Here is a 13,718-nt window from a genome sequence, read left to right as displayed (position 1 = left end):
AACTCTAGTATCTCTGGCCCCCAGTCACTGCTCTAACCATTAGGCTACTCTTCCACTCCAAATGTCTATTTGCAAAATTAAGTAAACATTGACCTAGAAGTTTCACTGAGGTACTCCAAGTCTCAATAACTTTGAGTCTTATGGAGATCCAGAGATTGGGTGGAGGGGAGGAGGGCAGCATTACTCCTGCTGCAGTAATCCCTTTCACAAAGTTCTGCCACAAGAGCCTAAAATCTTATAGGATGCAGTTGTAAGCCTCTTGCCTTTCATGAGTTAAAGAGCCACAGCATCATCTAATGAACAACCTCTGCCTAGGAAGGGGGAGGAGGTACAGACACCAGAGAGCACAAAGATCTCCGAAGTCTGCCACCACTTGATTTACTTCAACTGAGGCTCCTCCCACCACTACGGGAGCAAAACACAAAACAAATGCGGCAACTACCTTTGTAAAAGGCCCCAAAGAGAGCTTGGCTTACCATGCTGAAGTCCAGCAGGTCGCTGAGTTCTTTGTCTGTCCCAGCTGCAGTCATTCTCTGCTGCTGATTCATAGTCCCACAGACTCAACAGTAGCAATCCTATAGACAAAACAGAATGGGAGGGGTTGCGGAGAAGACCTTCTTGAAAAGGACTCTTATTTTGGCCTTTAAACAACAAAAAACAAACAGCTCACGCCCATCCATGAACAGTAAATCCACAAAAGTATTCTGCTACAAGGCTGTACCTCAGCCCCACCATCCCCCCCCCCCCCCCCCCCACACCAACAGACACATATACATCAAGAGGCAGCTTAATATGGCCTTTGCCCATTGTAATTAAAACACCAGGAAAATTGTTTATTCAACACTGGTGTAGTGAAAGTGAACTACTTTATTTACTCTCCCTTCCTTTACCCCATCACATTAAAATACATTGATACTATTTACAAGAGCTAGCACAACCTACAGGGCTGTCAAGGAAGAGCGCAGGTCTATGAGAAGAGGGAAAAAATGGAAGACGCTAGGGCCATAGGAGGAGGAGGGGCAAGAGGTGGACCAAGGACTCCCATCTTCTTTAGAAAGTTAAATATTAACATTGTCAAAACTTCAGGCTTTGCCAAAATGTGCACTTGTTTTAGGAAACATCCCAATAGGATTTAAACACACACACACACACGTGTCCGCAAGACTAATATTGTAAAAGGTATCGGTGCGTTTAACAACCTGAGAAAAGGTTAAACAAAGAAAAAGTGAACAATTTAAGCCCATCCAGCCCACACTACCCCCTCCCGACCCCTTATCCTCTGAATCATCTTTTCATGCTGGCCAAAATAGGCGGGGGGGGGGGGGGGAGTGGAGGAATTAACCTCTCCTTTTATGTCATCAATGTATCCGGCAATTATTTGTTTAACAGCAACTTTAAAAACATGTTTTTTTTTTCTTCCCTGACTAGGGTCCTGAAATAGCAACCATCCTAGCAGGCTCCCCGGAGGCACCGTTAAAAAGCAATACTCAAAAACAAAAGGAAAGGAAAAAAAGGTGTAAAAGACCTCCCTACCCCCACGCACAGAATCAACTTTCTGGCGTGAAAAAAAGGTTAACTTTTAAACCATGCGCTCATCTGGTAATTGAAGAGTAAATGGAAAATAGACCAACTTCAGATGGGTTGGGGAGGGTTATAAACTGGCCATATACAATATTAAAGACTGCTTTTAAAACTCAAATGTGTACAAAGGAAGGGAAGAAAATGAGACCCCCCCCCCACATGAACCACATAATGTAACAGTAGGACAAGCCGCCTTTAAAGGCAAGAGTGCTATTTCTCGATATGAAATTATTCACCACAGTTTTCTGCTGCGTGCCAGCGGATAAAAATCCTACCCGAGTTAACACACAGCAGATGTTACTCATACAACCCCCCCCCCCCCCAACCTGAGACTTTCTTTTCTGCCACATTCAAGCTGCACCTTACTTCCATTTCCACAAAGGCTTCTCACTACCATTATTGCCAACTCCTCCTCTCCACTCCCCCCCACCCCAAAACAACTGAGAAAAATAAATAAAATGATGTTCTGAGAAACCTAGCCCTCGAGTATCTCTCTCCGAATCCTGGCCACAAAACAGAGAAATAACCCCCCGAGGCACACACACAAGTTAAACTTCAACAAATCCTCAAGTTTGCAGTGTGTAACGCTTACACCGGTAGCAACCCACACTTTTGTGGACTCACTTTCAGCGGATCAATATCAGAGAGATACTCCACCACCCCCACCCCGTTCCCCACTCCATAAAGAAATTCCAGACAGAACTGAAAGGCCCGTGAGTTTCCTACCACCCCCTCAGGGTCCCCCTCACTTCAAGCCCTTTAAACTTGGAGCTTCATTGTTGTTCCTCTCTGTCGCCAGAGGCCAGCTGCTTATTTCTTTTCCCTAGGCTTCGTTTAAATACATCGTACCCCTCCCCAAAAATAAATAAACTGCATGGTAAAAGCAATACTGTTGCCCACTTACACATTCATTTCCCTGAAAAACTTCAACACTTAAGAATAGATAGAGAAACTTTCGTCCTCTTCAGCCACAAACGGAACTCAAGTTTACAGCCTCCCCCCCACTTCCCTAAGGAAGAGACAGCATGGTTTAAGCTTCCCGCAGGAAAAAAAAAAGGGGGGTAATATAAGGCCAGTAAAGCGATCCGGTAAGAGAAACCGTATGCTTTCCTGTTCAGAAATAAAAGGGATTTACACTTACCCCCTTCCCAACTCCCTCCCAACCCCCCCACCCCAGCGCGTCCCAACAAAGGCCTCGGGCGCAAACAGAGCCCTCGCGGGCCGCCTCCTATTTACCTCTGCAGACAGAACGCATCCACCGCCCCTCCCCCTCTCACCCACGAACACGCCAAGTAAAAATCACGAGGGGGGGCTGAAAGGGAAACAAGAGAGCATGAAAGCAGCGGCGGGAAGCGCCTCTCTTCTCCTCCTCCTTCCTGCAAGGGTCCGCCTCGGCAGCCGACGGGACCCCCCGCTCCCCTCTCCCCAACCACGGTGGGGTGCGGGAGGGGGCGGTGGTAAATATATAAAAAAAAAAAAACAAAACAAAAAAAAACTATTGAAATAAAGGTAAAGACGTGGGTGTTTATAAAGACAGCGCTACGGTCGGACACCGTCTCCGGTCCCCCACACCACTCCGGGTCACATGGAAACTCTGTAACTTCTCGCCGTCCCTCGGCTACAAATGTAACCAGTTCATCGCCCTCCACATTGTCACTTGGGCTCCCCGGCGGGATCCCTCCGCCGCCGGGAGGTAAATAATCCAAGCAGTCCCTCCAGACCACCGCACTCTCTTTACTAAAAACTCCTTCTCGGGCCCAGCACTTACATGAAGCAGCTTGAAAGGAAGCGAGCTAAACAATATGAAGAGATGTAGCTGTAGGCAAAAATAAAAGCCAAGTGGGTCTCCGTCCCTGTCCTGGGTTTGCAGAGTGAAGCAAGCATTCGGGGGAGTAGGGTGGGGGTAACCCTACGAAAGGAGGGAGAGAAGTAGGGGTGGGAAGAGAGGGACTATGTTTTCCAGCGGAAGGCCACCAGCTTGAAGAAAAAAAGAGTAAGAAGAAAAGAGAATGAATGGGGAGGAGCTGGAATGATAAGCCCGCAGGGCATCGTCCAACCGGGAGGGTGGTGGCGGTCTGAGTGATGGGCAGCTAGACCAATAGGAAAAAAAAAAGGTGACGAGGGTCTTCCACACAGCAAGAACAAGGAGGGTCGAGCTTGAAGCCGCGCGAGAGTGGAGCTGGTTGAATCATGCGCTTGACGGCGCCGCACGCGCGGGTTCTGCAGGTCTTTTGGTGGTGGTCGGTTTGAACTGTTCTTTATGCTCTTTTACTTAACTATGAAAGTTTGTTGGGTCGCTTAATTTTGTTTATACCTGAAAGCCAGAGCTCTTCGGCCTGTTCGGCGGTCCTGCTTATAATCAATCCCCAAACCCCTTGTCTCTTGAACTTGTTTACTGAACAACCACGGTAATAATAAATGCACATTTAAAAGATTCTAAAACATTGACAAAAGACAAAAACAACTGTTGGTTAGCTTAAGCAAAAAAATTGAAATAGAGGATAACATTAAAAAAAAACCAACATACTAATTCAACTATTAAATATGGGGTTACTGTGACCTGGCTGATACCAGTTGTTAATATTACTGTATTTTTTCAAAAATGAACACAATTAGTGGTAAATGTCTTAATTTTGTTTTGCTCATACAATAAAAATAACAGAACATAGGCCTTAAAGAGGGACCATGATGTGTTTTTGGTTATTATGAATTTTACCCAATAAGAAGAGTTCTTAACCTTCCTCCAGATATGCTTAGTTGGATTTTCAGGATATCTGTAGTTAATATCCATAAAACTGATTTGCATATTCTACTTCCATTGTAATCCGGATCAATCTATATTTATTATAGGTATCCTGAAAGCCTGAGTGGCAGTGTTGAAACCAGTGCTATGCTTGATTTCTGTAGTACTGGCACAGTTGAGCTTTCCTGCACAGTTGGGATTTCCAGCCACATTAAGTGCCCTGTTTATTAAGCTTTGTTATAGGCGCATTAGCATCTTTAACACACGTTAATCATGTAGGCGCATTAACTGTACGTACCTACATTATCCCTATAGGCACCTACATGGTTAGCACATGCGAAAAACGCTAACGCGCCTTAGTAAACAGGGCCCTAAAAGCCTTGTTCTTAGAACTGTAGTAATACATCTTTTCAAAGATTAACTTTAAAAGAAAACTTTTTTTTTTTCAAAAATGATAGATGAAATGGAGTTCCTTTTCTTTTCTTTAAGGGCCCTGTTTACTAAGGGTGTCTCTAGCATTAGTGTGTGCTAAAAACGCTAGCACATCTAAACCGCAGCTTAGTAAACGGCCCTTAATTTTTAGTCTGTACACTGCTCTGCACTGTCTTGGCAGCTAGAATGGTCTAGTAAGTCATTATAAACTTCTTTAAAAAATATATTTGTGTGGTACTCCGCCATTAAAAGGGTTTATCAAGTTGAAGTGCTCCTTGGATGTGTTGATGTTTATTAAAAGCTTAATATACTGCTTAACTTAAGGGACCAAAGCAATTTGCAATCCTATACAACAATAGCTTATAAAATATAATAAACTAACCCCCCCTGTTTATTAAGCCACGCTAATACCAACACAGCCCATTCACTTTGAATGGTCTGTGTTAGCATTGCTGCGCAATTTAGTAAACAGGGAGGTAAAAATCAAAACAAACAATAACAAAATTGTTTAAGAACGCCATAAAATTGATAGAAAAGACCTAACTACAATTACAGCAAACACCCAGATTACTCATACAGGGGTCCTTTTTACAAAGGCATGCTAGCGTTTTTAGTTCATGCATTAAATATCCATGCGCTAAATGCTAGAGATGCCCATATATTCCTATGGGCGTCTCTAGCATGCGCTAATCATTAGCATGCCTTTGAAAAAGACCCCCCACAGTTTGCAGGAAAATTACCATATTCCAGAGGCATTAATGTACTGAGCTCTCAGTCTATGAATCCAAGTTAAAAACCTTTTAAAATACATCAGTCTTTAATGTGACAGCTCCTTTTTAAGGGGCACTTTTACTAAACCTTGCTAGAATCTGGGCTTAGTGTGTTTTAATGTGGGACTTTCCCCGTGCACTAAGCCCAGATTCAAAGTGGCAGATTTTTAGGCTTTTTTGTAGGTCCCATGCTAATTTCTCCATTAGCACACTGGACATGCAAAAAATTAACATGAGATCACTTACCAACTTGTATCTAGGAGATGCTGTGTTATTCGGTTAGGAGTCCTTTTACTAAGCTGTTGGGCTGACTGGATGGACCGTGCAGTTCTTTCTCTGTCGTCATCTACTATGTTACTATGAACGTTTTTTTTAAAGAAATGGCTGTGCGGTTGCTGGCAGCATCAGCAAGAAGAGCAGGTGCCTTTCAGCCCACCCCTGCATTACCTCTCTGTGTGTCCCATACACAGGAACTTGCATCAGAGGAGGCAGGATGCAGTAGAGGAAAGACCCATGGGCAGGCTGAAAGCCACCTGTTGTTGCTGCCAGCAACCAAGGTAAAGTGTACAGGACTGTGGTGGAAGTGGGAGGAGGAGAGATGCTGAACTAACTGAGTAAGAGAAATGCATGACTGATGGGGAGGGGGTGCCAGGGACAGAAGCAATGTGTGTGTGGGGGGGGGGGGCAAAAACCTGTTAGCTAAGGGCACCATAATTCATTGAGCCGGCCCAGTCCTCTGGGCTCCAGTTGGTGTATAAGTAGGCTTCTATCCCAGTCGTGGCTGCATTTGCTTCTGAAGCATTACATTGCCAAGTGTGTTGGAATCCTTTATACAAGAAAAATGCCACATAAATGCAAATTATTTTTATTAATATCATGCAGCTACCGTTTAACTTAATCCTATTTCTAAGATCTTTGTATTTCAAAATATGTGCGTCAAAGTATCCGTAAAGACAGTAAATGAATTGAAGTCAGATACTGTGCACTTCACCATACAAAAATGCAGGCCTGGAAGGGTGGGAGTAACTACATAACCGGTGAATAATTATTTCTAATAGTTTCTATTGCTTTTTATTTTCTTTCATTTCATTGTGTGTCACCTTTCTATTATATAATATCATATATCCTCAAATATTGTTATCAGCAACTGCACATCGTACCCAAGAAAAGAAAAATAATTATTCCCAAGTATTTTGGAATTTATAAGAACAACCTTAGGTGTTTCTATATGTAGAATATCAAAAATATCCAGTTCTCCACCAGGGTCCTTCCATTTGAAGGCTGCTATTCTAGCCAAAGCAAGATATTGGCCAAGGGGGGGGGGGGGGTATTTCTTTGATTTAAAATAAAATTAACAATGATTTACCCGCTCCCCCTCCTCTCTCTCCTTGTGAACTTCTAGAATCAGGAGCTGATGCGATAGATAGCATCATGAACTATGGCCAGATGATGCCACAGTACAATGTGTTGGGTCAACAACTCTGGGCATTGGAACTGTGCTGAGGCTACTGTGATGCCAGGAGCTTTGGGAAATGGTATATCAGCCTTTTGAAAATATGGGCAAAACAAAGAGGAAAGCTGAGCACAAAGGAAACTGTCGTGCCATAGTTACCAACCTGTGTATTGAAGATGGTGCCCGATGAACAGAAAATCAAAAATAATGTTTCTTACTCTGCTCTTTCCTTAATTTTTGTCATAAATTGGGGATTCTTCAGCAGTTACATTTTGTCCTTGGCAACAGCCATCTCTGGGTCCTTTTCTCAAAGACAGTCTTCCAGTACTGCCGAGTGCTGTTGTCAGTGACTCATAAACTGTGGCTAGACTGGCACAAATGTTCTCCCAGCTGGCTTGTCTGCAGAGTAGGCAGGGGAATGTGCTTCAAGTTGAGTAAATGGCAATGCCATTGGGCCAAAAGGTGTTTATACTAAATTAAAATATGAAAGACTTGCTGGTTAGTAAGTTTTTTCACTGAAAGAAAACGCACTAGTTGTTCAGGAAAATATTCTATTTTCATTACCATTTGTGTAGCACAACACTGTACAGATACACATCAGTCTCTCTCCATGAGCTTAACAGTCTATCAAGACAGACTGACACAGACAAAGAGAAAGAAAAGAGTGAGTTCACAGGGAAATTGCTTAGAAAACTTTTCAAATCTGCTTCAAAGCTTCATGCTACCACAACAAACTTAGGCCCCATGATCAAAGGTTAATGAGGGTGCTAGAGGCCACTAGCTCCAGCATTTGAACATAAACATGAAAAGAACAAGAAAATAGCCATACAGGTTGACCAATTGTCTATCTAGCCCAGAATCCTGCTTCTAACAGTGGCTAATCCAGGTCACAAGTACCTGACAGAAACCCAAATAATAGCAACATTCCATGCTACCAATCCCAGGGACAGCAATGGCTTCCCTCATGTCTATCTCAATAGCAGACTATGGACTTTTCCTCCAGGAACTTGCCCAAACCTTTTTTTTTAAATCCAGATACATTAATAGTTCCAGAGCATAACTCTTCTTTTAATGAAAAAATATTTCCTCCTATTTGATCAGAGGGGTCTGGCATGGCAAAGAGTGCCTGTGCCAGGCAATAGCACAAAGCCCCTATGATCAGAAAACAACGCTCTGATCGTAGGGGCAGAGTAATGCCTTAACCCTAAGCCAATTCAGAGCAGGCATTAGGTTAAGGCTCCCTCTGTTCCTGCCCCCCCAACCAAGTCAGGTAGTCAATGTCAGCCCGGGCTGCCACCATTTCCTAGGGGTCCATTGGACCCACAGACCCCCCAATTGCCTAGTGCCCCCAAGACCTCCCATACAGCGACAGGGGGGAGTTGGAGGTCAGGCAGACCTCCAGCCTACCTGAGTTCCCCCCCCCCCTCCGACACAAAGCCACAGGGGACTGGAGATCCTCCAGCCCCCACACACCCCCAAAACATCCGCTAGTGTGGCTTGATAAAAGAGGCCCTTATATAGGAAGTGGGAGGCAGCCCCACTTGTGACTTTGCAGATTGGGAAGGAGGTGCAGTGAACAGGTTGCTGAATTTTGTGTGCAGTTAGTTTTTGTTTTCTTTCTGGGCCACTTTCCTGTGGTGTTTGTGCAAGAACCATAACATCAATTTGTCTGGACTGACTGGGTCTGATTTATAGACAATGGGCAGAGAATGAGAAGTGTGAGATCACTTCAGAGAAAAAATATATATATATACTAGTGGGGAAGGGAAGGAAACTGGGAAATAAAGATTTGATATCCATTACCCCAAGTTTGATTCATTTTCGGCAGTGAGGTTTGCTGTAAAGCAGAGGATTTTCGTCTTCCTTCTGAACTTTGAAAAAGGCTAGCCAGTAGGTAAAATAAGTGGGGAAAACATGCACAGCATGGTTCATCATAGAATGTGCACATATGTCTTGTGCCTGTGTTTAATCTGTGTTTGTGCATGTATATCTTTGATTTTCTATGCTTATTTTGTGTGTGTGTCTTTGTGGGTTAGTATGTGTGCGGGTTTATGTGAATGCATGTTTGTGTGTCAGCACATATATGTTTGCATATCTGTGCATGGCATGCTTGCATGTGTGTGTTGCTGTATATTTGTATCTGCTGGTTCTTTGTGTGTTTGATTTGGACAGGAGATAGAGGGGAAGACTATTTGAAATGTACAGTCCATAATTGCTGTGCTACTGTGAATAAGTATTGTTACAGCTGTTGAAACTGCTTTTACCATCTGGGGGGGTGGGGGGAGGGCTTTTCTCTTCCATCTCCCACCACATACAACACAGTGTTCACCACCTCCCTTTCTGTAACAGTACTCCGCCCCTACAGTCTTCCCATTGCCTGGATCCTACCCCCAGGCTCTGCTGCTAGTTATCTTGTAAACTTGGAATGTAGGCTCGCTCACGCAGAAGGGAGGTTAGGATTGCAAACAGAATTTTTAAACTCAGAAAAATGTCCAGATATACAGGGCTGGCCCAACCATTAGGCATGACTAGGCAATGGCCTAGGGCAGCAAGTTCAAGGACGCAACAAATAGCATCTGGAGTCAAAGCAAAGCAATAGTCCTGACAGCCACACAAACTCAATTAAATCATCTGCTTATATTTTTATGCACAGGAGAATGGACATTTCCAAATAGCTTATTTACCCATTATATATATTAAAAATAAAATTTAATATTTTTAAATGTATGATGTCCAACTATGCATTTTTACAGGATTGTTTATTATTAGGATTTATTTACCACCTTTTTGAAGGAATTCATTCAAGGCGGTGTACAGTAAGACTAGATCAAACATGAGCAATTGGCAATTAGAGCAGTAAAAATATTCGAACAACAATACGAAATATGGCATGGTATACTACTTGCAATGACAACACAATATGTACTAGAACATTATAATTGGTAGTGAAGGGTAAGGCAAAGTTGTAACATATACATGAGTAAGAAAGTAGGAATAATTAGAAAGTAAGGTGATTGATTTGAAGAAAGTTGCACGTGAGGTCAGAGAGATGGTTAAATATTATCTCAGCTAGGGTAGGAGTGGATAAATATGTCCCGCTGCAGTATGTGCAGCCTGAGTCAATCCTTGTGTGTGTGAATGAGACTAACAAGTTAGTTACTGCTCCCATTAAAGGCTTGGTTGAAGAGCCAAGCTTTCACCTTCTTCCTGAAGTAGAGGTAGTCTTGTGTTAAGAAGAGCCTTTCAGGCAATGCATTCCAGAGTGTGGGGGCTACTCCAGAGAAGGCTCACTTGCGGGTATCACATGGTGTAATGTCTTTTGGAGAGGGTGTAGTTAGTGAAAGTCCTTGGGAGGACCTTAGTGGCGGTGTGTGGAGGATCATCCTATTCTTCAGATACTCGAGGCCATTTCCTTTCAGGGTCTTGAAGATGAGACATAGAGTTTTAAATTTAGCCATGTATTGTACTGGTAGCCAATGAAGGTTTTGCAAAAATGGTGTGATGTCACGTCACTTGCAACCTTCTATGAGTTTTGCTGCTAAATTCTGAATCTTCTGGAGCTGGTTCAGGCCCTTTGTAGTCAGACCATTGTATAGTGCATTGCAGTAATCCAGTCGATGTTACCATGACATGCACAACTGGGATAAGATTTACCTTCTCAATGTAAGGAGAGAGGCAGCGTAGCTGTCGCAAATAATAGAAGCAGCTCTTGAAGGTTGCTTGGATTTGGTGAATCAGAGTAAGTGTTGAATCTAACTGTATTTCAAGGTTCCTGACTTGTGATTTGAGGGAGAGTTCATATTTCCCAAAAGGGATTTTGATGTATCCACTAGTGTTAGGGACCCAGAGAAGCTCGGTTTTACTTGGGTTCAGGCAAAGTTTGTTGTGTTTAACCCAATCTTGAATTGATGTTAGACAAGTGATCAGTTTATTCAAGACTGTAGGTATGAGTAGCTGCACATCATCCGCATAGATGTAGAACTGAGTGTCCATTGACCAAATCAGCTCAGCTAGTGGCTTGAGGTAGATATTGAACAGAATAGGTGACAGTATCGATCCTTGTGGTACCCCGCATGTCAGTGTCCATGGTGGTGATAAGTTGCTGCCAATCATTATGGATTGTTGCCTGTCTGATAGATAGGATCTGAACCAGACGTGTACTGTTCCATTGATACCTGTTTCTGTCAGTCGTTCTAGCAAGATATCATGATCCACAGTGTCAAAAGTTGCTGAGAAATCTAGCAGTACTAACATTGAGGCAAATCCTTTGTCTCGGTTTCTGTGAAGATCATCCAGCAGGGATACGAGGACCATTTCTGTTCCATAACCAGGTCTGAATCCAGATTGACATGGATCTAGCAAGTTACTCTTTTCTAGCCATTCATTAAGTTGAACACAGTCTGTTTGTTCTATGAGTTTCCCTAGAAACGTGATGTTGGATACTGGCCTGTAACTTTCAAGTTTGTCCTGGTCAGGGTTGTTTTTCTTCAGCAGAGGGCGAACCACTGCCCTTTTTAATGCTGTTGGTAGTTGCCCATTAGAAAGAGAGGTGTTCACAATCTTTGTGGCGCCTTCTGTAAGGCCCATACTTGCCTGCTGCACTATCTTTGATGGGCAGGGATCAAGGGAGCAGGTAGTTGGTCGAAGGTCTCTTAGGATTTTGTCAAGGGTCTCCTCTGTCATTAGGTTAAAAGTGTTCCATCTGTCTCTGTTAGGGGGATGGGGGCGAGTATGTGCACCCCTGGTTGACTGGTTGGGCACTGGGTGGGATTGCCTGTAAATCCTGGTGGAGACTTTTAGTTTTGTTGGCAAAGTATGCAGCAAAATCATTGCAGTTCAGTTTAGACTGGGCAGGCTGGTTTTGTTGTGGGGGTTGCAGTAGGCTGTTTACTATACTGAACAGCTGCTTGGTTGACTTGGCAGCCTGTGCAATGCATTGAGAGAAATATGTTTTTTTTGGTTGCTGTTATGGCTTTGCCATGTGCTTCCTGCAGTTTAGCCTGTCTTCATCCAGGTGAGATTTGCGCCATCTCCTTTCCAGTTTTCGTCCTTCGCGTTTAAGAATCCGAAGTTCTGGAGAAAACGAAGGTGAGCGTTTGTGAGTGGGGCATAAGACCTTTTTAGTGGTGCTGTTTTCTCTAAGGTCTTGGCTAGGGTGTGTATTCCAGATGCCAACTTGTTCTGCCAGTGTTGTCTTTTCATCTACATGCGGGATAGTCCAAGGCCTCTAGGAAATTCTCAGCGGTCAGCTTTTTTTTGTCTCTGATCTCCTTCCAAACTCTGGGAGGTGCCATTTGTTTCAAGTGGTCACTTAGGGAGAATTTAATTAGAAAATGGTCTGACCACGATAGGAGTGTTATTTCAATACTGTTATCCCAGAATTCTGGGATATCCACCCCTTTGTAGAATACCAGGTCTAATATGTGACCCTTTTCGTGGGTTGGAGAATTGGTCACCTGTGTAAATCCTAGTGCTAGTTGTGGGGGAGGGGGAGAAGGATTACAGTGAGGAGATCATGACTGTTGAATTTATCAAAATATCAAGGAGGTGCCTAGAGGCCTTGACATTGGGAACAAGGCTGAAGATTCACCTAGTGCAGAGGTTCTCAATACCCAATGGGGTATGTGAAACCTCAGCAGGGGGTATTCAGACGACCATCTTCACCTCCTTCCAGCTGCCACCCCTACCACTGCTCCTGCTTCTCCATACCAGCAGCAGCAAAACAACTTGAAACAGTCTCTGTAAGCGTGCTGTCGGCTCTGCTGGTACCCCACCCCCCTCTGACATCTTCCTGTTCCAGGGCAGGGGACAGAGAGATCCAATGGCGCGTAAGTGGACACTGTGGCTCCAAGATTGCTTCATGTTGTTGTGCTGCTGCTGGTCTGGAGAAGCAGCTGTGTCTGTAGGGAACAAAGATACGAGGATAGACATGATGGGGAAGAGAGAGAGGAAAGATGCTGGATTGAAGGTGGAGACGGGAGACACTGGATTGAAGGATGGGGAAAGAAAGAGGGGAGATACTGGATGAAAGGGTGGAGAGGGGGGAAGATGCTGGATGGAAGGATGGGGAGAGAAAGGGGAGATGCTGGATGGAAGGAGGTTAGAAAGAGGAAAGGCTGGATAGAAGGATGAGAAGGGGAGACAAAAATGGGAGATGCTGGATGGAAGAGGAGAAAGAGGATAGTTAGTGAAAGACTAGGGAATAAGAGGAGCAGGAATAGGAGAGCTAAGGCGAGGGAAAGAGAAAGAAAGCTGTAGGTAGATACAGTAAAAAGAGAGAAATTGAAGCATGGATAGTAAGAATGAACTAAATCTGGACAGAGAAACAGAAAAAAAATAAAGAAAGCTGAGAGGAAAAGGAGGAGAGAGAAAAATTAGAAGACACTTAAGAGGAGATGGAAGAAGGCAGAAACCAGAGCTCAGAGCAATACAATTAGAAAAATAAAATGACCAGACAACAAAAGTAGAAAACATATTTTTATATTTCATGATTAGAATATGTCAGTTTTGGCATGTCTATTTCAAAATCTCTGCTGAGGTACTGAGTTGAAATCAGTGGCATAGCCAAACACCCAAAGCAGAGATGCCAAGTTACCCAGTTCCAGGCTGGAGATTTTAGGACAGTCCTGGATTTCTGACCACTCCATGCTAGTGAATTATGGGACCTGCAACACTGATTTAATGGGCAAGATCAGGCATTACAAATCCCACACTACTTTGGGATGCAAGTTCAACACCA

The 13,718-nt window shown here is 43.7% G+C and overlaps 1 protein-coding gene across 11 annotated transcripts in view; it reads right to left on the bottom strand.

The window, feature by feature from the left end:
* The window catches only part of TCF3 (transcription factor 3), a 196,439-nt gene extending 192,880 nt beyond the window's left edge, over nucleotides 1-3,559 (bottom strand). For 8 of the 11 annotated variants that reach the window (XM_030217652.1, XM_030217658.1, XM_030217659.1 and 5 more), the window contains exons 1-2: nucleotides 3,350-3,559; nucleotides 477-575 (exon numbers count right to left, since the gene is read on the bottom strand). In XM_030217652.1, coding sequence (XP_030073512.1) covers nucleotides 477-548 — 72 coding nt within the window. In that variant the 5' untranslated portion in view covers nucleotides 549-575; nucleotides 3,350-3,559. Of the gene's footprint in view, nucleotides 1-476; nucleotides 576-2,330; nucleotides 2,351-2,485; nucleotides 2,595-2,817; nucleotides 3,251-3,349 lie in introns of those variants that run through there. The other 3 variants (XM_030217654.1, XM_030217655.1, XM_030217656.1) reach the window with 3 other exon arrangements.
* Nucleotides 3,560-13,718: the final 10,159 nt, after the last annotated feature.

The sequence above is a fragment of the Microcaecilia unicolor genome, chromosome 11 (genome assembly GCF_901765095.1).
Source record: "Microcaecilia unicolor chromosome 11, aMicUni1.1, whole genome shotgun sequence".
NCBI classification, from domain to species: Eukaryota; Metazoa; Chordata; class Amphibia; order Gymnophiona; family Siphonopidae; genus Microcaecilia; species Microcaecilia unicolor.
The sequence above is the reverse complement of the archived record's forward strand: the minus strand, read 5'-3'. Positions and strand labels throughout refer to the sequence as shown.